Source organism: Equus quagga, chromosome 3 (genome assembly GCF_021613505.1).
Source record: "Equus quagga isolate Etosha38 chromosome 3, UCLA_HA_Equagga_1.0, whole genome shotgun sequence".
Lineage (NCBI taxonomy): Eukaryota > Metazoa > Chordata > Mammalia > Perissodactyla > Equidae > Equus > Equus quagga.
The window spans coordinates 134,788,578-134,813,784 of NC_060269.1; the positions used below are offsets into that span (position 1 = coordinate 134,788,578).

Below are 25,207 nucleotides of genomic sequence, written 5' to 3' on the forward strand. Positions count from 1 at the left end.
ACGCCCAGCGCGCCGCGGCCCCCGAGCTCGCCGCCCGCCGCGGGCTGCGAGACGCCCGCAACTTTCCCGGTTCCCAGCGCTCGGATTCCCCCAGACTTACCCTGTCACAACAGGCGCCATCTTCCACAAACTCTCGCCAAAACTCCAACCCTCGCGAGATTCCCCCGGACGCCTTCCCTGGTCCCTCTCCCCCGCCCCTTCCCTTTTTCCTCACTCCTCGATTCCACCCAGCCCCCGCGCTCCTTTTCCCTTCGCAGCCGCCGCGAAGAGCCAGACGCCTCGCGCCGCCCGCGGAGTAGGGGATCCTGCTCGCTGCCTTCCCTGGAAACCTACCCAAGCGATGGAGCATGCGCAGGCGGCTCCACCGCGGGCGAGCCCTCCGTGTGGTCCATGGGGAGCGCTCCGGTTATCCGGGTTTTGGGACGCGCCCTGAGGGACGTACGTGGAGACTGAGGAAAACCGGAGGGGATTACAACGGGGACGGGGAATGGAGGGGTCAGGAGGCGGGGCCGAGGGGAAGGGAGGAGGGGTCCTGGGAAAATCTGCCGCGTTTCACAGGCCTAGATGAAACACCTCCTCAAATGGGTGTTTTCCAAGTGGCTTCCCGCTCACTCTGGTTCCCAGCCCTTTTCATTCATTCAAAAGTTCATTGGACGCCTCCTTTATGCTAATGTCAGCGTTAGTTGCAGGAGCTACAGAGATGCCTGGAGTTCGGGCGAATGACAAACAAGGAACTAAGTTCACTTGACCCTCATGCTGGCGGAGAGACAGACAAGATTACAGCATGGTACGATCCGCCAGAGCTCTGTAAACGAAAAACTTTTGCACTTGAGCTCTGTCGCCCTTAGCTTTCTTCTTGGGTGTGAAATGAGGTCAGGACGAGGCCTCTAGCAAAGATACTTCTAATGTGCACCTCGCATACACACGCCAGAACGCTCGGTTTTCCCCAGAAGTGAACTGCGTTGGAATTGAGAACCACCGTTCCCCTAACCCGCACTCAAGCCAAAGACCCCGTCTGGGCAGAGAGCTGCCAGGTTTGGGAGCCTCCTGAGGACCTCATCGCAGCCCCTAGCCCTGTGTGAACCCAGATGTATACGGGGACAGACTGTGCCCAGGTCCTCCTGTAGGCCTGGTACAGTTGATGCTGCTGCTCGCTGCCGAAATGTACTTCAGGCAACCTAATCCTGGATGTCTCGGAGCAAACTTGTCCCTTCTGGGCATTTAATAGAAAGGGGCAGGGCCCGAACCCTGCCCCCTCCTTCCTACCTGCAGCACCCCTTTCTCCCTCCCCGCCCCGTTGCCCTTTCAATTCCTAGAGATTCCCAGATCCAGCACTGCCTCCCGCAGGGAGCCCCAAAACCCGGAGAACTGGAATACGCAGCCCGAAACCTGCGGGAAGGCGCTGCAGGATCAGCGCGGCACGCGCGGGCGTCACTGCGCATGTGCCCAATGCGGGCAGCCCAGTCTCACGCTACATCTCCTTCCCACCGCCTTCCACTACTCGGTTCAGACACAACACGGGCCGTGGGAAATTTCCTAAACCTCGCGAGAACGTGCCCACTGTTGCCTATGCTTTCGCGCCAAGTCTCGCGGAGCCCAGGCGGACAGGTGTTTGTCTAGTACAGCTCCGGGCGCTGTTCGTGCCGCGCGTGCCCGGGCGGCGGGTGGCTGGCGGCGGGCGCGGGCGCGGGCGGGGTGGGAAGGGAGCGGCTCGCCGCGGAGGCGGGGCAGGTGGGCGCGTGGCGGAGGGTGGCGGGGAGGGGGCCGACGTCTCGCACACACACGCCCGATGACGCTTTGTGGAAGAAAAAATGGGTGGGGGGAGCCTCTAAAGGAAGAAGGGGAAGCCAGGAGCTTAGAAACTCCTCCTGGCGCGGATGGTAAGAGGTCACACGCTAGGGCAGGAGGAGCCCCAGCCCGATCCCCCGGGGAGGTTTCCTGTCGCCCTCCACGAGCCTGGTACTTTCCTAAAATGTGTTAGACGCCGCGCCCCCGGCCTCCGGGCGCTGACGGCCCCCGGTGTCGGGTTTGAGTCATTCCTCTGAGTCACCTAGTCTGGCTACCACTTTACTTGCTTTAAAACAAGTTCAGATTCCCTTAGCTACTCTCTTCTAGCAATTGTTTTTTTTTTTTTTTTTTTCTGATCTACCCGCTGGCCTCTCGAGTTGAGTAGAGAAAAAATGCTGCTCTCTGAGCTCTCATTGTTGCCTTGTAGAGATTCTGCCTCCCATTCAAGGACACAATTTTTTTTAATTTCTTCTCCCTAATCTCTTCCTAGCCTTTTGAAGTAATCTCTATATATCGCTGTCTGTTCTTCATGGCTTTTTTCTTTCCTCCTCCTAATAAGACTTAAAATACTGGTTTTGCTTTCCTTCACCTTTCTCTGTGTTTGTTGAAATACTCGTTCCATTTTAGGTGTTGTTTCATCAGATGCTTTAGTGGCAGCTGTTTTAAATGCATTCTTTCTTCTTGGATTATTTATTTGTCCAGTGAATTCCTGGTTACATTCTTCAACCAAGCACATTTCAGATTGCCCTGGTGTGGTTTCTGTGCCAGCCTGGCCTGGCATTGTCTAGGAACTAGTGTCTGCTGCCATCAAAGACCCGCAAATGTAGGATTGAATTGAGCCAACCCTGATGGCCTAGTGGTTAAAGTTTGGCGCACCCCACTTCAGTGGCCCAGGCCGTTGAGCGTGTGGGACCACACGACCTGTCTGTCGGTAGCCATGCTGTGGCAGTGGTTCACATACAAAAACTAGAAGGATTTACAACTAGAATATGTAACTGTGTACTGGGACTTTGGGGAGGGGGAAAAAATCTAGAATTGAATTTTAATTTTTGAGGCCTCTAACAGGGGCCCATGTTCTGCTAGTTATATAGTAGACAAGAAATCAAGTTTTTTTGTTGTTTTCTAGGTTGTTATTTGTGTGTGTGTGTGCATTTGTCTATCCCTTTGATTAAATATTTCACACAGAAAAAGAGAAGATGTAAGAACATTTAATACAATATCTCAGCACAAGTCTGATTTGGAGCAAGATTGCTCCGGAGGAGGACAATGCCTGTGAGCACAAGTTCCTTGGAGTCTTCATTCCAAGAAGCCATTTCAGTCATGGTCTTGTCTGGGCCATGAATCTAATTTGGAACCCTGGCCGTTGGAGAGCCCCAGCCGTGGAAAGCCATGGTAACCACAAGTCAGATCACAGCTCATCCTCACCCTAAAGCATGCTCCACCTGCAGTCTTTCCCATCCCAGTAACTGACAACTCTATCCTTTCACTTAATTAAGCCAAGAACTCTGAAGTCATTCTTGCCTCCTTTTCTTCTCACGTCCAACATCCAATCTAACAAAATCATGCTGGCTCCACCTTCAAAACAATCCAAACACTGCCACACCTCCATGGCTACCAGCCCAGTTAACTCATCTCATTTCTCACCTGGTTTACAGGCAATCTCCTAACTGGTTCTCCTTTCTTCTGTGCTTGCCTTCCCTCTGTTCTCAATAGAGCATTCAAAGAACCCTCTAGAACTCTTCAATGGTTTTCCCATTTCACTGTGAGGACTTATACAATCTAGCCTGCTGCCCGAACCCCTAACCTCCCTGACCTTACGTCTTCCTCCTCTTCCCCTTGTTCACTGAGCTCTAACCACAGCCTTCCGTGCTGTGCCTAGGACATACCAGACACACTCTCAACTCCTGCCTTTGCTCTTTCCCTCAGATGCCTTATGGCTCTTTCCTTCACTGTTTTCAGGTCTTTGCTTAAATGTCACCTTCTTAGTGAGGCCTCCCCTGTCCACCCTTAACAAACGTGACTCCTCATACTCCCTATTCCCTCCTTTATTTTTCCCATGGCACTTATCATAAACTAACATACCATATTATCGTACCTGTCTACTGTGTTTGCTCTCTTTCTCCTCCCATTATGATGCAGTCTTAATGTTTTATTCATTGCTCAAGCCACAGCCGCTAGAACAATGCCTGGTGCATACTAGGCACTCTGTAAGTATTTGTAGAATGAATGAGATGTCTTCTACTTTAGAGCAGAGTAGAAATGATTCTGAAGGCTCACTAAGTCTTCTAAAGTTCAAAACAATATTGAGGTCAGACCAGCAATGAATAGCCCCATGCCAGCCTGCCTACGAAGGAGAAAAGAGCCTATAGAACAACCACGTGTGTTGACTTTCTGCAAAAAAATTCTTACTCCTGGCTTAGACCAGTAGATGAGCCTACACTTACTTGAAGAGTTTCCTTTATACTCCATTTTAGAACCTCAAGAACGAAAACGCTATTGGCAGGATATAAAGTAACAAGTATTCTCGTGTGTTGCTGGTGGGAGTGAAAATGGGTGTAATCTTTATGAAAAGCATTTTGATAAAACTTCTCATTACCTGTTAATCCTATAATTCCATTTCTAGAAATCTATTCTACAAATATAATCACACATGTGTGAAATTACCTAGAGATTGCGGCATCATTGATGGTGGAGAATACTGGTAACAATCTAAATGTCGACCAAGAAATGTCTTAGTAAAAAAAAATCATGATATAGTCACAGGATTGCATAGTGTGTGTCTGTTAATAAGCTGAGGCTGCTTTTTATGTACTTAGATGGAAGAATCACAAAGTTAAAAAACAGGGTACAAAATAGTGATAGATAAATATATACTTATTTGCCTATATGTATCTAAAATGGCTCTAGGAGGACACACCAGAAACTGTAACAGTGACTGCTTCACTGTAAGGGACTCAACGGTTGGAGGAGGTAGTTCAGCTCACAGTCAGCTATCTTAGAGCCTTTGAATTGTGTACCAAATGTATGTGTTGCCTATTTAAAATATAAAACACAAAAAAGGGAAAAAAGAAAGAAAAAGAATAAATGTGCAAGAAGAAAAAAATTGACCAAATAAAATTGTTTCCTTTCTCCCACTTGCTAGAAAATTATTATTATTTTTTAAATTAGTTTATTGAGGTCATATTGGTTTATAACATTGTGTAGTTTCAGGTGTACGTTATTATACATCAGTTTCTGTGTAGACTGCATCTTGCTCACCCCAATAGTCTAGTTTTTCTCTGTCGCCATACAGATGTGCCCCTTTACCCCTTTTACCCTCCCCCCGACCTCCTTTCTCTCTGATAACCACCAGTCTGTTCTCCTTAGCCATGTGTCTGTTTATCTTCCACATATGGTAGATTATTTTCTAATAGAAGTTATGTACATGATCTACCATCTTAGCAGAATTAAGAACTGCAGAACTGTCAGTACTTCACTCCAGTCATTTGCCAACACTGAACTTACAGTCCAAACAGTAAGTTTAGAGTCCCTACCACTCTGTGTTAGGCATGATCTTTGGTGGTTTACAAAGATGAATAATGCAAGATGAGATCTCAGGGGACTCCCTGGTTAAAGAGTACACAGACTAGTTGCGGTGTAATTCTAGGATAGAGGAATGAATTTAATGGCATTGGGGTCCAATGGAAGAAGCACCTAAATCTTGTCTGATGGGCCTGGGGAAATCTTGCAAAGATGACTTTTGAACTGTCTCTTAATGGAGTGGGAGGTCAGAAGACAGTCAGAGGAGGAGGAAGCATTAAGAAGCACAGGAAACAACATGATCAGGCTCTGAGGTGTGAAAGAGCATCTTATTTCAGGGGAACTCCAGGTAGGAGTGTGTGCATCTAGAAGAGGAGCAGACAAGTGGGGTCACAAGAAGGACCTGGTAGAACCCTGGTGCTCAAAAGTTGATGGGCATTGGAATTACCTGGGTCCCACTCCCTAAGATTCTAAATGACTAAATCTGGGCTGAAGCCCAGGAACACGCATTTCTAGCAGGCTGATCAGGGATTCTGATGCAAATTGTCCAAGAACCGAGCTTTGAGAATCCTTGTTGTAGGAGTTAGGTGTACTCTTTCTCCAAGGGTTTCACATTAAAAAGAGTAATGGCATATCATTTCTTTTTTTAAATACAATAAATGAAATATTTAAACATTACAAAGAATGAGTTTGGAAGCTTTGGAGTGTATATCCAATGGTCATGTGGAGCGATTAGTGGCAATGAGATAAGCACATTTGTGAAAAGGTCACATTTTGCTGTGGTAGTTTAAACACAGTGACACATTTTGACATTGCTTTTATGCTAAGATTAAGTTACACCATCTCATGTTAATGAGACACACAGACACACTGGAAATTTTACTAGGCAGCTTCATGATAGAGAACTCATGATGGGCTCTAGTGCCGTATTGCAGGGGTTCTAGCTCTAAGACCTTATTTAACCTGTCAGTGCCTCAGTTTCCTCACCTGTAAAATGGAGGTAATAGTACCTAATTCATAGGGTTGTCATGAAGATTCAAAGTGTTTATTAGTCTAAAGCACATGGAATGATACCTGTAACATAACTGCCATAGTAGTGTTCATTTTTATTGTTATTCTTATTCAATAAAGCCATAAGTTGCATTCATCTAATGAGAATCCTTGCAAAGCATGTCAAAACGTCTTTAACACTTCAAAAGTCAATGTTGAAATGGCCAAAGATAGTGATGATTTTATCCAAACTGGTGTTAATTCATTTCTTTATCATATCCTACTTGGAAATGACTACATCGTTATTATTGTTATTTAATTTCTAAGAGCTTCATGTGTCCAGAAGGTTGGGAAACCTGCTGTAGGTGGCCAACGAGAGCCTCTGAGGATGTAAAGCAGGCTTTGATGGCATCAGATCATGAGGTGACTGTGTGCCCAAGAAAGCCTTACTGAAAACTCACATTAGCCAGTAGGAGCCGTTTACTCCCCAGAAGTTTCTTAGCTCATGGTTTTCATTCATTTTCATGCCTCCTTTTTTTTTCTTTATAACAGTATCCCTATCGATTTCTACTATTTAATAAAACATACAGGAGACTGAAGAGTGTCAAGAAGGATTCTATCAGACTATGCAATTCTATCAGAAAAATAAGCTCTAACTCTAGGATTAAAAGAAGTAAAGAGGGGCCGGCACCGGGCTGAGTGGTTAAGTTCACGCACTCCGCCTGGGCAGCCCAGGGTTTCACAGATTCGGATCCTGGGCGCGGACATGGCATCACTCGTCAGGCCATGCTGAGGCGGCGTCCCGCATGCCACAACTAGAAGGACCCACAACTAAAAATACACAACTATGTACTGGGGGGATTTGGGGAGAACAAGCAAAAAAAAAGAAGTAAAGAGAACACTGAAACTGAGTCATCCAGTAGGCTCGAGGAGAACTTGAGAAACAAAGATAAATATTCACCCTTTTCTTTCCAATTGTATTTGATTTTCACAGGATTTTTTGGCCCTGGAGATTTTTGGTTTTTTGTTTTTTGGGTTTTTTTGCAAGCCCAAGTTAACCAAAGCTTAACTTGGTGACATGGGCAGCAGTTCAAGAAGGTGAAGCAAGAAAAAGAACGGGCCATTTACTGTAGTGATGTGGAACATGAATCAAACGCTCATTTGGTGAGAAGAATGTGTACAAATCTAATAATTTAACAGAAGTTTTCATAGCTAATGTAATTGGAAGAAAATGTTTCCATGTGTGATTGATGTATCTTGTTCTTTTAATGACTTAAACAAGATAAAGCCGGTTAATACTATCTATAAAAAAAATGACACCATCAGATGAATCATGAAGTTCCACTTATCTGTTTATAAAGGAATATATTTAAATTTTGATCTTCTAAACTTTCCTTTTTGTCATGTATCATGTATTACAGTGGTTTTGGTTCTGTGTTGAGCCAATGTTGAGCGCCCATAGTTAAAAAAAAAGCCAGCTGGGGCATGAAGGAAAGAGCATTGAACTAGCTCTGCCATTGAGTCCGGCCTCCACCATAGCCAGCTGGCTGACATTGGGCAAGCTAATTTTGCCTCATCTGCAAAGGGGAATGTAAAACCTATTGCTTAGGGCCATTTTGAGAATTAATTGAGATATTACATGAAATAACTGGGTTCACAGTAGGTGCTCAGTAAATCTTACTTCTTTAGGAAATTCTCCCACCCGTACTAATGCTCCGTTTTCTTTTCTATTAGGTGGACTAATACTACCTGCCCTAGAGATTTGTTGCATGGATCAAATTAGATAATTATGTAGTAATTAAATGGGAAGATTTTCTTTGGTTGGCACATTTATTTGTAAAACTTTGACTGTGGTTATATAGCAGATCAATAAAACATAAAAAGATCCCTACATTTTCTCCTCCAGCCCATGTTACCATTAACCTTGAGCACAGGTGGCTCTTATCAGTTTTGCAAAGGAAGCCTACCAGAAAGGTTTCAGTCTGCATCTGTGTTGCTTTGTGTCATAGATAGTGTAATGATAAACCTCAACTTGTAGATGTGACCTTTGTGGCTACCACCCTTGTCCAAAATAGACGAAGAACTAAGAAGATGAATGTTGGAACCAGTTATTCAAGTACTGACAACGAGTGAGAGATATCAAACAATTTCATCTTATAAAACAACAAACTCTGTCAAAGACAGCTGACTAACCGAGAATCCCCTTGAACATCGAAATCAAAGTACATTGTCGCTTTTAATAATTGCCATTATGTCAGTATGTCAATTTTTTAATGTTAATTAATTTAAAAAATTTTAATTGTCATTATGTTAACCTGTAGGAATTAAAAAAGAAATCTTGTGAAATTGCTACAAGAAAAATTATCTAAGATAATTTCTGATTAAGCTATTAATAAATATTGAGTACAGACTTAGTTTTGTGCAATAGGTTTGTCTGAAATGTTTCATCCCAATCTCATAATGATGTATTTAATTTGTAAAATGCATTGGAGAAACTCTCTCTTTAAATGAATCTTTAAAGACTCTGTGTTAAGTATTATAACTGGTACTGTCCTGTATGTAGTTTTTGCTACTTAAATGGTTACTTAACTAAATGCTATCATGATTAGCAGCTTGTGGAAGGTAAAATAAATTATGTTAAAAGTGTTATGACTGTTTGACTAGTGAAAAAAACATTTCTCAATATCTTAACTAGAAATTACTTCCCGTCTAAGTACTTTGGAAAAATTTGGAAAGTTATGCATGCTTCTTTTTTTTTCCTTCCAGCTTTCCAAACACTTGGCTTAAATTCTACCCTCAGAATTACTTTTGACTTCAGTGAGAGTTATAAACTATCATCTGGGAGAAGTATTTGGCACCTACTTTTCAAGTCTAAAGTTCTCCAGAAATGTTCTTATGAAACATGAATATGATTTTCATCACCCAGTTTTACCTACATAGCATCATATTTTCCTTCACCAGCAAACACTAAGTATTTTATTTTTAACTAGCACAACTATATCTGTATTTGCATGGTACTTTCCAAGTTTCCGAAATAGGCAAGAAATCACAGAATCTAGGCAAAAAACAAAAGGACTTGAGAACTGAATGATAACTTCTGAAAAATAGATTACATACAGAAGTATTTAGTTTTATGCAATAGAGAGTTTTCAAAAAGTTGTATGCCAGTCTAATATGCAGCAGACCAGATTTCTATTTAAACGAATATGGTGATATGTACTTTGTGAAGTGACAATAAATATGATTGAGTCTGCAAGCTTCCATACAAATATCATTTCAGTCAGCCCTCAGGACAAAGCTGCGGGTAAGTAATTTTATCCCTGTTTTTACAGATAGGCTCGGAGAACATGACTTACACAAGTTATACTTCTAGAAGTGGAATTTATGATTGTCAGTAATGCTTTATTTTTTTGCTATAGAAATTTAAATCACTGTGATTACAACCTGATAGAGAATATCTTGTGTCAAATACTCAGAGTATCAGATTATAATTTTAATAAATTATTTACAAAAACATCAGTGCTAAGGAATGCAAAATATTTATTTTTAAGTAGCTGGTAATATTTTATATATATATAAATCAATCATATGAATTACTAACAGTGAGTGGCTAAGGATGTACAGCCAAGGGAGGGAGAAGACCTGATTCCCTTGTGGATTTTTTGCTATGTTTATTATTTAAAAAAACAATTCACCAAGACATCACAAGAAAAGAAAACTACAGACCAATAAATATAGAGAGAAAAATCCTCAACAAAATACTAGCAAACACTGAACAAACTAGGAATAGAAGGGAGCTTCCTCCACCTGATAAAGAGCATATATGCAAAACGCAGAACCAACGTGATATTTAAAGGTAAAAGACTGATGCTTTCCCACTAACATCAGGAAGAAGACAAATTGCCATTTTTACTACTCATGTTCAACATTGTACTGGAGGTTCAAAACAGACAATTTGGCAAGATAACAAAATAAAAGCCATCCAGATTGGAAATGAAGTAAAACTGTCTGTGTTTTCAGGTGACATGATTTTATACATAGAGAATTCTAAGGACTCCACTAAAAGCTTACTAGAACTAATGTACAAGTTCAGCAAGGTTGCAGAGTACAATGTCAATATACAAAAATCAATTTTATTTCTATATATTTGTGATGGACAATCCACAAATAAAATTAAGAAAATAATCCCACTTACCATAGCATCAAAAAGAATCAAATACTTAAAATAACTTTAACAAAAGAAGTGCAATTCTTATACTCTGAAAACTACACAACATTGTTGAAAGAAATTTTAAAAGATCTAAACAAATGGAAAGACATCCCATGTTCAGGAATTGAAAGATACTATTATTAAGCTGGCAACACTACCCAAATTGATCTACAGATTCAACACAATCACTTTCAAAATCCCAATTGTCCATTTTACGGAAATTGACAAAGTGGTCCTAAAATTTGTGTGGAAATTCAAGGAACCCAGAATAGCCAAAACAATTTTAAAAAAGCAGAGTTGAAGGATTTATACTTTCCCTTTTCAAAACTTACTGCAAAGCTACAGTAATCAAGACTGTGTGGTACTGGCATAAAGCAGACATATGGGTCAGTGGACTAGAATTCAGAATCCAGGCATAAACTCTCACGTTTATGGTCAGATGTTCAACAAGAGTGCCAAAACAATTCAGTGGGGAAAAAACAACCTTCACCAAATGGTTCTGGGACAACTAGATATCCCCATGCAAAAGAATGAAGTTAGACCCCAAACTTTACAACATATATAAAAATTACCTTAAAATGCATCATAGACCTAAATGTAAAAACTAAAACCACAAAACTCTTAGAAGAAAGCATAAGGATAAATCTTCATGATCTTGGGTTAGCAATGGTTTCTTAGATATTATCTGACACCAAAAGTACAAGCAACAAAAGGAAAAATAAATAAATAAATAGGGGCCGGCCCAGTGGCGCAGCGGTTAAGTGCGCACATTCCACTTCGGTGGCCCGGGGTTTGCCGCTTCAGATCCCAGGTGCAGACATGACACCACTTGTCACACCATGCTGTGGTAGGCGTCCCACATATAAAGTAGAGGAAGATGGGCATGGATGTTAGCTCAAGGCCAATCTTCCTCACCAAAAGGAGGAGGATTGGCAGCACAGGTTAGCTCAGGGCTAATCTTCCTCAAAAAAAAAAAGTAACATTGATTGTGGTGATGCTTACACAACTTTAAATATGCTAAAAACCAGTGAATATGCCCTTTAAATGAGTGAGTTGTATGGTATGTGAAGTGTATTCTACTAAAGCTGTTAAAAAAAAAGCAGAAAAAAATTAAACTTAAGTTTAGTCAATCAGATGCTTTAACAATCAATGTGATCATAACTTTTATCTTAGTCATATGCTGATATACATATTCCACTGTGGGCAAATAAATTTAAAAAACTCTGTAGAAAATTAGGGAATAGTCGTCACTATGTAGGTGATTTACCCTCTAGCTTGATAGTAAGTTTGATATTATATTTCTGACATAAGATTCCTTACCATTTCAGAAGTGGACTAATCTTATTTTAAGATAAAAATAATAGCTGAAATTATTATGTACCAATTTAATCCAAGGGACTTCATTGACATGATCTCATTTGATCCTCCCACACCCCTGCATAGGACTCCTGCTCCTCCTATAATAGCTAGGGGAGCTATGGCCCAGAGCAATTAAGTAACTTTCCTTGGCTCATACTCGAAGATAACAGATACAGCTAGAAGGTGAATGTGGTGGCCTCTTCAGACATTTTTCTCTAACCTGCCCTATGCCGGGTCACTTTCTCCCTCATTACCATCGGAGAATTAAGAACCCAAAGACCTAAGGACTTGTAGGGTAATTGCATAATAAGGATGCTGATATTACCTTGAGGACCTCAGAGTTGGGACACCACCTCTAGGCCACTCCAGAGAGCTGGTGATGGTGGAGACATGGAGTTAGAAAAGGAACTTCCTTATTTGCAAATGTGGAGGAAATGAAGAAATTGAAAAGACCTCAAAGCTTCCTTCCAGCTCTAAAGTTTAGTCAACTTAAGGCTCCACTTAATGGAGGTGAAGGTACCCTGGAATTCAGATACATTAGCTATTTCTTCCTCTCCTGATTTAGTCTTGTCCCAGGCTCCATGATTGAGGTGTCTCCCTCAGGGCTCCAGTGACTTCAATTCCATCAGGAAGTTGTTTTCAGACTTTTTTCCCCTTTAGCTGTACTCTTCTGGCAAAATGCATCCCACCAAAACCATCTTTGCAAATTTAGTCCTTTTATACTTATTTAGGAAGATTGTCCTCGGGCCTCATATTTAACTTCAGTCGATGCCAAGTCTACTTTCAGTCCTTAGCTAAAATTGCCTTAAATACGCGACAAATCACAAAACTGGTAGGACATTATGATTTATAAAAAGAAATATATTTGGTCTTCACCTCCGTTTCTGGTACAGGGCTCCTAACACCCTTGGAATTTCCTAAGTAATGATTGTGCTAAAGGAGTCTTTTCTTACGTTAATGAGGTGACTTTTGGACCTAGGGATGGGGCCTGGTTGCCAGTGGAGCCAACCTTGTGATTAGAGAGTTGGAACTTTCAGTCCCACCCACCCCACTTACGTCCAACCTCTGGAGGTTGAATGAACCGCCAATGGCCAATGATTAATCAGTCATGCCTGTGTGATGAAGCCACCATAAAAATCCAAAAGGATGGGGTTTGGAGGTTGGGCGCTTCCACATGCCACAGTGCTGGGTCCCAACTCCACGAGGGCAGCAGCTCCTTTGTTCAGGACCTTGCCCTGCGTATCTCTTCACCTGGCTGTCGATTTGTGTCCTTTAATATCCTTTGTAATAAACTGGCAACCTAGTGAGTAAATGGGTCTCGTGAGTCCTATGAGCTGCTCTAGCAAATTAAACCCAAGGATGGGGTCATGGGAACCTCTAATCTGTAGTCCGTCAGTCAGAAGCACAGGTAACAACCTGGGCTTGCAATTGGCATCTGAAGTGGAAGGCAGTCTTGCAGGACTGAGCCCTTAACCTGTGGGATCTGATGCTACCTCCAGGTAGACAGTGTCAGAATTGAGTTGAACTGTAGGACTCCCAGCTGGTGTTGGAGAACTGCCTGGTGGTGAGGAAAACCCCGCTACTCAAACACACACACACACACACACACACACACACGTTGGAAATTGGGTCCAGAACTATTTTAACTGCTTTATTTTTTTAATTTTATTAATTTTAGAATGGGTAATATGTGCACATGGAGCACAATTTAAAATTTATAGGAGGGAACGCACATTAGGTTTTCAGATTCAGCAGATAAAAATATAGGACACCCAGTTACAGTTGAACTACAGATAAACAACAAATAAAATTTTAGCATAAATTTGTCCTATGGAGTATTTGGGATATACATATACTAAAAATTCTTTGTTGTTTATCTGAAATTCTGATTTAAGTGGGCATCCTATATTTTAGGACTAAATGCAGAGAAAAATAAGATTCCCTCTGGCTGTGTTGCCCTCTCAAAAGAAAATCCTATTACCAGTTTCCTGAATATCCTTCCAGGGATATTCCACAATCAACTTTCTTTTACAGCAAAGCTATCAAACCCCAGCACAAAATAGAATCTGAAAAAAAGGATCTAAACTGGGGCTGGCCCCGTGGCCGAGTGGTTAAGTTCGCGCGACCCGCTGCAGGTAGCCCAGTGTTTCGTTGGTTCAAATCCTGGGCGCGGACATGGCACTGCTCATCAAACCACGCTGAGGCAGTGTCCCACATGCCACAACTAGAGGGACCCACAACGAAGAATATACAACTACGTACCGGGGGGCTTTGGGGAGAAAAAGAAAAAAAATAAAAATCTTTTTAAAAAAAAAAAGGATCTAAACTGAATATAATGATGTCTGTGTTTTTAATTTGAACTCGTAACAGCTACTAAAGGAAACTACGGGAAGCCATGCAATGCACAGGGGACGGATTTCAGTTCATACCAACTGGGTGACCTTGAGTACGTTCCTTACCTTCTGGGATCATGTGCAAAAGGAGGTTAATATTAATACTTAACTCATATGTTTGTAGTAAATAATAAGTAACACATGTAACATGTATACAGAATGCCTGGCAAGGTAGGCGTCAGATAAGCAGAGTCCCCTCCCTATTTGGATGGCTTAGGGTATTCATCTGTAACTTTCTTAAGAAGTTCATCATGAAAGCCCCTGTCTGAAACCATAGGCCAGATAAACTGAGTCTGTCTCAGCATAACCTTCTAAATCTGTCATCAGGTAGCTAAATTGTCTCCTTATAGCCTCTACTCCACCAAATATTTACATCATTCAGGGCTCTGATGGCTCAATTTATCCTATGCTACTTTCCCCTGTCACCCACTGATTCAAAAAGAAATATTTACTGAACACCCACTATGAGCCAGGCACTGTTCTAGGCACTGAGGGGACAGGTTTGAACAAGTAAGACCACTGCTCTCGGGGGATTTGTGTTGAAGGATGGAGACCGCTCTAACACTGTGTAGATACCAAGGTCTTTCAAAAGTATAGACTTGGATATTTCTCCCTTTCTTTGGTAAAGTCTACATGGGAAAAGGAAAGTGACGGGCATTCAAATTCTGAGTGCCAATTATAAATGGGCAAAGCCTCATACCAACTATTCACATTTATAATCCACTCCCCACTCCAGACAGACAGACACACACACACACAAACATACATCCACTGCTAGGAGTTGGATGTTTTTTATTCCTATTTTATAGGTGAAGAAAGTGAGGCTCCAAGTGTAAGTGATTTGCCCAAGGACACTCAGGGCCAGAGTGGACAAACCAGATTTGAAGCCATCTTTCTGCCTCCAGGTCAAGAACCTTTTTACTTAAACCAGTTAACCTATATTTCATACCATTCCTACTCCTCCAAAAACCTTGCTTCTCCATTAAGAGGTTTTTATTTAAAAAAAAAACAAAACAAAAAACTGTGAAGGGAGTTGGGGTATGTTGAGGAAGTTTGGCATAAATGTTTCAGCATCGTTAAGAAATTACAATATAATAACTTCCCACTTCACTTTGCCTGTTAGGTCACATATTATCAGAGCTAATATTCAGAAATAATTATCTATTTGTAATGGGAGTGATTAGTAAATTATATTAAAAGCAATCTTAACTATCTTTTCTGAGAAGCTGCTTGTTGTTTGCCAGAATAAGGCAATTCCTGTCTGTATAGTATAAAATAAGTACAATGTACATGAAGAAAATCTTTTTCCTTTGTTCCTCCCAGTGAAATGATGCATTTTCACGATGATTAAAAGCAAAACAGGCTAAAATGCTATATTAGTTCTCAAAAATTTCTCAGAATGTTGTATTAAAACTGAAACTGAAACATTACGGAGGTGGTAAAATCTATTCACATTCAATTATTTATGTGCAGAAAAATATTAGATACCATCAGTGTCTGCAGATCTAGACTATATGTTAATAATGGTATTGAAAATAAGCATGAAATTTAGGGTGAATCCTTTAGATGAGGGTCTTCTTCTAAACAGGCTTAGAAGGGTTGAGGAATTAGTAGACCCTTAAAATTAACCGAGGTATAAAATGAGACACACCTAAGATATTATCAGATTAAACTTTGCTAAGAAGATAAGAATCATTTTGCAATGTGACTGGTTTCCATCCTCTTAGTCGACTCTCCCTCCGCTGCCCTGACCCTAGGTGATCTTTTGAAGTATAAAGCATTTATTTTCTTGCCTCATTCCTTTTTTGGAGTTCTTTTCTTTCATTTTTTTTTGGGGGGGCAGGAGGGAAATGTAATCTTTCTATGGGACAGGTTGCGTGTTTTGAGGTACTAATCCAGCTTTCTCTGTCCTATGTTTTCTCTTGGAAGTCTAGATTTTACATGACTCTAAAATGGTTAGTCTTAATTCGACTTAAATTTATTTTACAGGTTTACTTCTTAAAAGTGCTTTTTCAGAATGTTACTTTGTATTTCAATAACTCCACTGGTCTTTCTGCCTCGAAAATTTGGATTTTCCTGACTTAGTGACATCATTTTTCGTGTTGTCCATTGCTGTCCTCTCAGCAACCCCCTCCTCCCAAATCAGTCTCCACTGGTAATAATACCTAACTAATGTGTTAAAAGAACACGCTTGTCAAGCATACTGCTTTGAACTTGAGTTTTATAGGAACTTTCAAGCCAGGATGTTTCCTCAAATTACGGTTATATTGAACAAATATTAGTTATTAAGAAGATCCTTTTAAAACCTCTTCTTCCTCTTCATCCACTGTAGAGGGCTTGGTTTCCTTTGAAGGCACACAACTAGTATGGAATTTAGCTTTGCCCATCTCGTGCAAATCCCCTGTAGGGTTTGTAAAACTGCAACCCATAATCCTCTCTTGAAAAAACACACTGATTATTTGTGCTTATGCTAGTTCCAAATATTACAATAGTTTCTGGATTTTTGCCACATTCCTCTCTAGATGGTCATTTGGGAAACTTTGTTTATAATGTGTGTTTTGAATGAAATTTTAAAATTCCAAGACCACAGGAAGTAAGACTCAATTGTGGGTTAAACCTAATTTTGCATTTTTTCAAAGAGGCCCTACATAGATTACAACAATAGCAAACGTTGAATAGAAAATGAGAGAAGGTATGTTTTTTCCAAGGATTAGCGTCTGAAAGAATATATGAGAAAGCACGCTATTTCCAAGGAGTAGGGAATGTTTTCAAAATGGCCTACAGGATTCAGTTGATGGTTTAGGAGAATTGAAACTTTAAGCTGTTTTACGGATATATCAGGAGAGACATTTTCTTTAGTAATTGTGCTAATTGTGATTTTAAAACCAGAGACAAAACAGGGAATTTAAACATAGCACACATACCAGCCCTCTTCCCACCCCCAACCCCTCCCCCAAAAGAAAGTAGTTAAGTTCAGGGGGATAAACAGTATAACAGCAATTTTTTTTAAAGGCAACATTAAAAATATAAAAGCTCCTCTGGGACTTCTTCCTTCTTATAAAATCTAGTGTTCCCCCTCATACTCTTTGTTTATTTTAGAAGTTGATAAAGACCCTCGGAGATTTTAGGACAAAATGAATTTTTCTTAAGTGTAAATTAAGGTTTCTTGCATCTGATTACAACTTCAGGAAGTTTTTTAACTTTATAAATGACAGACTTAATAAACCAGTGTGTCTGACTGTAGGTGTTTTATGCTCTGTCTCTTTTGCCTGTTGCCTCTTGGATGTACTGCTTTACCCTCCACTGCTTATAAAACCCAAAACTGTGAACACAATAGGCAACACATGTAAGTTAAGGCCAGCATCCTCTACCAACGTTCTCATTCACTACAAACTGATGGATTTGTCAAGATGTTTCAGTTTACATTCTCCCTGTAAATCACACACACACACACACGCACGCACACACACACACCAGTAATTTCTATGACATAACCTTTCTGGAATTCTATAAACACAGGATATGCAACATGGGTTAACCACTTGTCTAGGAAAGAAAATAAGCAGACAGTTGCCCACAGAACACATCTTACATTTGGGCTTCTACGTATGCCAAGAAAGTGATCCAAGAAAGTGATCGCTTTGAGTTCCTGCCTGAATAATAACAGGACCTTGAAAGCACTATTGCTATTTTAAATGGATGTTGCTTGTTAACAGAATGCAGAATGAATTATGGCCTCTGTATTAAGCTCTTGCTTTTATTGTTGACCTTGATCTTTAGAGAGGGTGTGGTAGCCAGCCAACTGCAAATATAAAGCTTATATTAGGTACAAAGGAAAATATTCTACTTAGAAAAAAATAGAATATAAACATTAATGTCACTGGTTAAAATAAAATCATTTGTTATTCTTCAAGGTAAAGAAAAAGATATCGATAGTTCATATCTGGCAGCTTCCTTAAAACTTTTACACAACAGAGTGGAGAATAAATGAGTAAATAAATGCCCTAAGTGTTGCCCTTCTTCGCTAAGCCACTCGACAGATACTGAGCCTGAATACTATCATCCTAACATGGGGACACCATCCGCAGCTTTATGCTTAGCAGCCATATTCAACAGCGGAATGTTAGGCACAACTCTACTGCCAGCTACCTAGTCCCAAAAAAAAAAAACCCAGCATTGTTAGAGGTGGGATAGGTAGGGATGTGACTGACAACCCTGTGTCCCTGTAATTCTAGTGGGAGATCACTGTGCTAAATATTAGCAACTTTCCATTCTACAGAAGCAATGACATCAGGAAGTTGTGATACTACTGGTTATCACAGAAACTGCTAGTTCAAGGAGTCCAATTAGTTCCTCTAAACTCCACTTAAGACAGGTCCAAAAGAGGACTTTTCTCTCCATTGTAACCTTAAGGGCTCATTTGGCCGCATTAATTCAGATGCTATTAAAGCAGTTTTAAATGGGAAAAATCTACTTTCTCAATTACTGATATTGAATAGGCATTGCAGGAGTGAGTGATTTACTGTGGTTATATACAATTATACAATTCCTCTAGTTTCACCCCCTGGGATCACTCTACAGCATCACAATCTGAGTGTGAACCCAGCAGAAGGGCTCAGATTGTGGAGGCAGTGAATCCCTTAGGAGGCTCCTTTTTTCCCTTTGAACATCCTTGAATCATACGATTATTGGACAAGCAGGGACCAAGCTACTGAAGATCCACAACCATCACCCCTCCTCCAAGCCCCAAATCAGACCCATGACTGATTCCTGGATGTAGCATGGACAACAGGGGTGGAAGGGATCTCCAGCAGCCTTGCCTTTTTCACAGAACCGATTCTGAGAATTGGGTGTAGTAGGATAAAGTGTGCTGTTGGAATCCCTACATGTTCTTTTTCCTTATCTACTACTATCAGCATTTTCCTTTCACTCCCATCTCAACAATGTTCTGGTCCTGCACTCTGTTGCATCAGAGCCCAACTCTCTGCATTCTAAAAAGACAACTGCTAGCCAGATAAAGCAATTCATACTGTGAATAGGAGAGAAGCACTCCTCTTCCCCACACACGTGTGCGTGCACACACACACACTCACACCCTTTCTTCCTGGATGGCAGCCATACTTGTGGTCTTGCCCAACAAAATCATTCTGATGGAGGAAACGTAAGCCTAATGGAAGACGAGAAAGATGGTCTCGTCATTTCTCTATTTAAATATTTTCAATTATTTATAGTGCTTCATCCCAAAACCCAAAGCTAGTCAGTCCAGAGGAAATGTCTAGAAGGGATTATTCCTAGGAAGGGCAACACTCACCCAGGTGCTCAATGGTGCATCCTTGATCCCTCTCTTTCCATCATCAACTCTGTCCAATCCATCGGCAAGTCCTGTTGGTTCCATCCTCAAGCTATGCTCCGCATCTGGTGATTTTTACCATCTCCCACTACATCCTAGTCCAGGGCACCATCACTTCTCTCTAGGTGCCTCTATTACCTTCCAACCTTCTCTCTTTTTCTTCTCTAACTCCACCCCCTACAATCCATTCTCTACAGGATATCCCAGAGTGATCTCTTAAAAATGTAAATCAGATCATGATACTCTTAAATTTAAAACTTCCATACACACGTCTACTATTTTTGTTATTCCTCGAGCATTTTGTCCTCATAATTAGCATTGAAAATCCTTTACCAAAAAGGCTGTGTGGTGTCTTACAGGAAACAAAGAAGCAGGGAGCTGAGGGCACCACCTTCCAGACACAAGAGAAAGGGTGGATGGTGACAGCTAGCCAAGGGAAGAGAGCTAGCAAAGCCCCCGGGGCCTGCAGCCAAGGAAGAAATGCTGAGAGCTGACTGGCCTGAGGAGGGGCCTGAATGGCTTAGGAGGCCCTGTGGGGCGGGGCTTCTGCCCACCTCTCCAGCCTTTCCTCCCACTCTCACTCCCCTCCCTGTGTCCTGTGCTCCAGCTATATCTAAACATCTTTTGTTCCTGAATGCAGGAATACCTACTCACCTCGCCACTCATTATCTCTGCTGAGAAGGGCTTTCACCAGCTTTTCTTCCCTGTAAATATTTATTCAGCTCATACAATTGCCCAGAATACATATCCCCCACCACGAGTTAACCTCTTAATTTTCTTCCCTTCCTCTGAAGTTTGTGCAATTGTTGAGCCTACTCTTTCACTCTAAATGACAACTTTGTGATAACATCTTTCAGTAGTTTTCCGTATGCCGTGAAAATTAATATTTATAATTCTATTTGCTGTGTAAGACTATAATGAATAATGTCCTCTTGAATAGAAAAGGCAAATAGACCTCGAGAGTGCAGATGTTAACCCATGAACCAGAAGAGAATCTACATTACTAGTCATTCTGACAAATAGTTTCGCCACTCTGATTACCTCCTTTTCTGGACTCTGGATTACTGCACAAAGCCTAACACTCATGTCTCTCTACTTTTTTCCATTCACATGAATTTTGTCGCTGCAACGCTTCTCAACCAGGTATTCTAGAATTATAGATAATGAACTGAAAGCAAAGTCTTGTAAGTAAATACATATTTGCTGAGGACACATAAACAGTGTTCAAGGAGAATGCTTTTTGTTTTTTTAAATAAAGGCTTATTTACTTTATTATCTGTCTACTTTCTTGAAGGAAGACCAACTGGTCTAAATTAATAAGGGCTATTAATTGTTATGTATTTCATTTACAATTCTTTCCTAGAAGGAGGATTCCCATTAATAAATAGAAACATTTATAAGTACTGTAATATCTACTTTTGGGGAATATTTAGGGTGTATTTTTCAGCTAACTGGAGAGACCCTGACAGAGCCGGAGCCCTTGACAGAAGGCACAGTATTAGTGAGCTAAACTTGAGTTCTTTTATGGCAAGACTCAACAGCTGCTTGCACCTGCCTTAACTTTTTTTTCAGGCTAAAGTTATCTATTCCAGGATCCTATGTCATGCAGTATAAAGCTTTGGTTTCAATCAGTCACTAACACAGGAGCTTGGATATATTTGAAATTCCTTTTGGGGGAAAAAATTGGGCAAGGTTTTTGACAGCATTGCCTCTCACATCCAGGCCAAAGTGGGCTGGCTCTCCATGGAGACAAGCATGTACACTGGCCTCTCACCCTTAAAGTTGCAGAATCATAGCATTTTGGCCCAAAAAGAGACTTTAGAGTTCATGTGGTCCAACTTACTTATTTTACATTTTTCTATAACATTTTATTAGAATTCCTTGCTCCCTTATAGCAGATATCCAAAGCCTCTAATTTAATTGACAATATAGAACATTTGTATTACAGGTGCCTGTTAGAGGATGTCAAGACAAAGAAATAGGATCTAGCAGCTCATTCAAGGACTCTCAGTTACAACTCTTGATACTTAAGAGATATCCAGCAGACAGATTAACCATTCATTTATGCATATTCTCCAAGTTCCATCCCTTAATTTGGTAAAGAAATTAGAAGGCAACGTGCCTGGGCCACATTCATTAGCCTCCTGCTCAAATAAATTCCCCAAGTTAAAGGTGAGGTATGTCCCCTGTTTATATATAGGGTGGGTATGGGAATATCTTTTGCACAATCACCCTTGAGGATATTGACCACAATGTCAAGTGGCATTATCTCTACACAGATCCCTGTGATAAATTCCTTCTTGAGTTTAGTTTCAGGCAACGATAACACGTATGCTCGCTCTTGTCAGAAAGTGATCCCCTGCAACTTATCACATTTCTCTTTTCACCTTCGCTGCCAGAAAAATATGAACGAAATTTGTTGCCAAGTGTTGTAATCTGATCAACTCTGGTGCCTAGCAGTATTTTCTCCTTCTGCTTTCTTCTTAAATATTTTATTTGTAAACTACCTCAAATAATTTTAGACGTATGTAAGTTGACAATAAAAATTTTAATTAAAGAAATGAGTGAAAACAATTGGTCGGTAGTAAGAGCAGTCAAACTTGCCAGTGACACTTGGCCATGCACAGACCTTTCTGCCAATTTTCCCATTTGCAGGGGAGTGAAGAGATCTTGTGTTTCGTGACAGAAAACCAGGGCTTAATTCCCAGCTATACAACTTAATTGCTGAATAACGAAAGTCACCCAGCCTCCATTTCCTTGTTTCTAAATGGGGATATTAAGCTGTTGATCCACTGGGTTGTTGTGACAACCAAACGAGAAACATGGGGAGAAACTTTCTAAACAGTGAGTCACTCTAGAAATGTTCGTTGTTATAACTTCCATACTGTGTCTTGCAGTGCTGACCTACTTGACTTTAACCAGTACATGATGTTTGTGTGAGTTTTAAAATAAGCTCACAAATTCACAGATAAATTCACAAATTCATTGATACTTCTCCTTTTAAGAGGTGAATCCTAATTTCTCTCCCCTAGAGTTTGGGCTGTATTTAGTAACTTGTTTCTAAGCGAATAGAATGTGGCACAAGTGACACTGTGTGACTTGTGAGACTGGGTCATGGAAAGCATTGCGGCTTCCTCCTTGCTCTCACTCTTAGATCACTCATGACGGGTTAAGCAACTGCCAGACCATGAGGACGCTCAAGCGGCCATAAGGGGAGGTCCACGTGATGAGCAGCTGAAGTCTCTTGCCAACAGCCATGTGAGTGTGTCATCTTGGAAGCTGACCTTTTGGCCCCAGTCAAGTTTTCAGAAGCCTGTAACTCCATCCAACTTCTCAGCTACAAATTCCTGAGAGACTTCAAGCCAGAACCACCTGGCTAAGCCACTACTGGATTTCTGACCCTCAGAAACTCAGTAAAAGAATAAATGTGTATTCTTGCTTAAAGCCCCTAAATTTGCGGGTAATTTGTTACACAGCAATAGATAACTAATAAAATGTCCATAGTTATCTATCTATCCTCTTGGAGAACACTGAGGACAGAGAGAAGAACTTACTCTTCCCAGATGTTATTAAAGGAAATTCAAGCACTGCAATATCTTAGAACCATTGTTTTGGAAATCACCTCAGAGTCATGTGCAGTTCCCTCGTTTTGCAGAGGAAAAACTGAGAAGGTGAGATGTTCAAGGACATTTAAATGAATGGCAAAATTAGGGCGAGACCCTTCTCTGGTCTTCTTCTTTCATTTGATGTCATCTTTCTTTTTTCTTCTTCTTTTTTTAATGGTCTGAAAAGCTTCTCTATTTTTGAGAACTAGGAACAATGGAATGGTTCAAACTCAGTACTTTCTTTCTGCCTTTGCTTTTTTCACCTGAAAATGTACCAACCAGTCATTTTTAATTTACGACACTTTTCTACAAAAGAAAGCGTGCCCCTCACATGAGAAAATTGCTCAAAATGGGAAAAGGTTGACGTGAACACCCACTGTTTGTAACATACTGTACAGAATCAAAGAAAATTAACTAAGCCCAAATTCCAGCCCTTAAAGTTTTCACAGTCTGGTAGGGACAGAATGTTCTAAGTGCAGTCAGGACAATGAATTGTGGGATATCAAGGAACAGAGAGATCATGGGTGGGATAGGAAAACATATCTGGCCAAGAGCCCACAGTATGTGTTCTGTAGTCACTTTTCCTGAGTGATGTCTAAAGCCAGTCTTCGAAATTAACATGCTGGAATGAAAAAAAAATGTTTTAAAGATTTTTTAGAATAAACTCTTAAATGCACTCAGTGGGTAATTTTATTCATATTTTCAACAAACTACTCTTGAGCATCAGGCACTGTGCTAGGCTCTGGGCATACACATAATAATTTGTATTCATATAGGGATGGCTCTAGAATTTCTGTGTAAGATAGGGTTAAGGAGGTAGCAATCTGGTTGGAAGATGGTTCTGGGGATTTGTCCGGATCCTACACTTGGTAACATGTCACTTTTACATAGGGGTTTAGTGAGGGATTCAGAGTTGATGGCAGTCATGACTCTTGGAGCAACTAATATATATATATATATATATATATATCGATAGATAGATAGATAGATAGATAGATAGATATGTGACAATGCTTATTTTTGGCGCCAAATCATACCCCTCTCCTTTCTGTCACATTTTCTCTTTTCCAACTGTGTAAAGAACCAGGCTGTAATATTTACTTGCTAAAAGTTCCAGGCAGAGACATCTTGGAGCAAACTCTCTGAAATGACAGTGGGAATTTTACTATATCAACTGATAGAGATACAGCTGGTCCTACACAGTGGATGCATATGGTGGCAGATGCTATCAGTTCCGGATCACCAGAGCCTGGGTATACCGTGGTAGAGGAGGAGATGTGGGGGTTTAGAATAGTTGTTTGGGGATGTGGCTGCTATGCAGAAATGCCTTTCCAGAGTCTGGACACTGAGATACATGTTTGAAGGAACGTTTAAGCTTAACCTTTTCCAGAGATGGAGGCCACACAATAGGCTTTCCCATCCCAAACCAAAAGGAGAAGAAAGAGAGTTGATGCAGACCGGATACGATGCTTCGGTGTACTCTAAATTTAGTAATGTCAGTTTCTCATCAAATAATTGTTAGTCAGTGCAAAGTCAAAATTTATTTCCACTAAGTATGAAGCCGGGGGCTGAAGAATCTGAATTACAGTAAGCGGTTGGTAGGTGGAAGACAGCCTTTAAAAATCCAACAACACAACTCTGAAGGAACTACAGTACAGCTTCTTCTAACAATGAGGGTGAAGTCAGTAGCCCTGAGTTTTGTAGCTTTTTTCCTCTTCACTCCTTGTTTCTCACTTCGGGATTTTGCAGGTAACATAACATATCACAATAAAATAAGTACTATTAAAAAGTACTTTCCAGTTTGAGAGGCACTTTTAATAATCATTACCATATTTAATCCTGTAATTTGTATATATCGATTAATTTGGATGTTATGAGAAAATAGAGACTTGGTGGTTCCGTGACCTGCCCAATATCATTTACCTCTAACTTAAATCTTCTGGACACCTTACCAAACCACAAAACTCACTGTATTAAAAAGCTTATTTAAATG

At 40.7% G+C, this 25,207-nt stretch overlaps 1 protein-coding gene across 4 annotated transcripts in view; it reads right to left on the reverse strand.

The window, feature by feature from the left end:
- Positions 1–25,207, reverse strand: part of RBPJ (recombination signal binding protein for immunoglobulin kappa J region) — a 223,215-nt gene that overhangs the window by 113,847 nt on the left and 84,161 nt on the right. The window contains exon 1 of one of the 4 annotated variants that reach the window (XM_046656183.1): positions 334–422. The exons of 1 other annotated variant lie outside the window; for it this stretch is intronic. In XM_046656183.1, the coding sequence (XP_046512139.1) occupies positions 334–392 (59 nt within the window). In that variant the 5' untranslated portion in view covers positions 393–422. Of the gene's footprint in view, positions 1–100; positions 218–333; positions 423–25,207 lie in introns of those variants that run through there. 2 more of the 4 variants (XM_046656185.1, XM_046656184.1) reach the window with 2 other exon arrangements.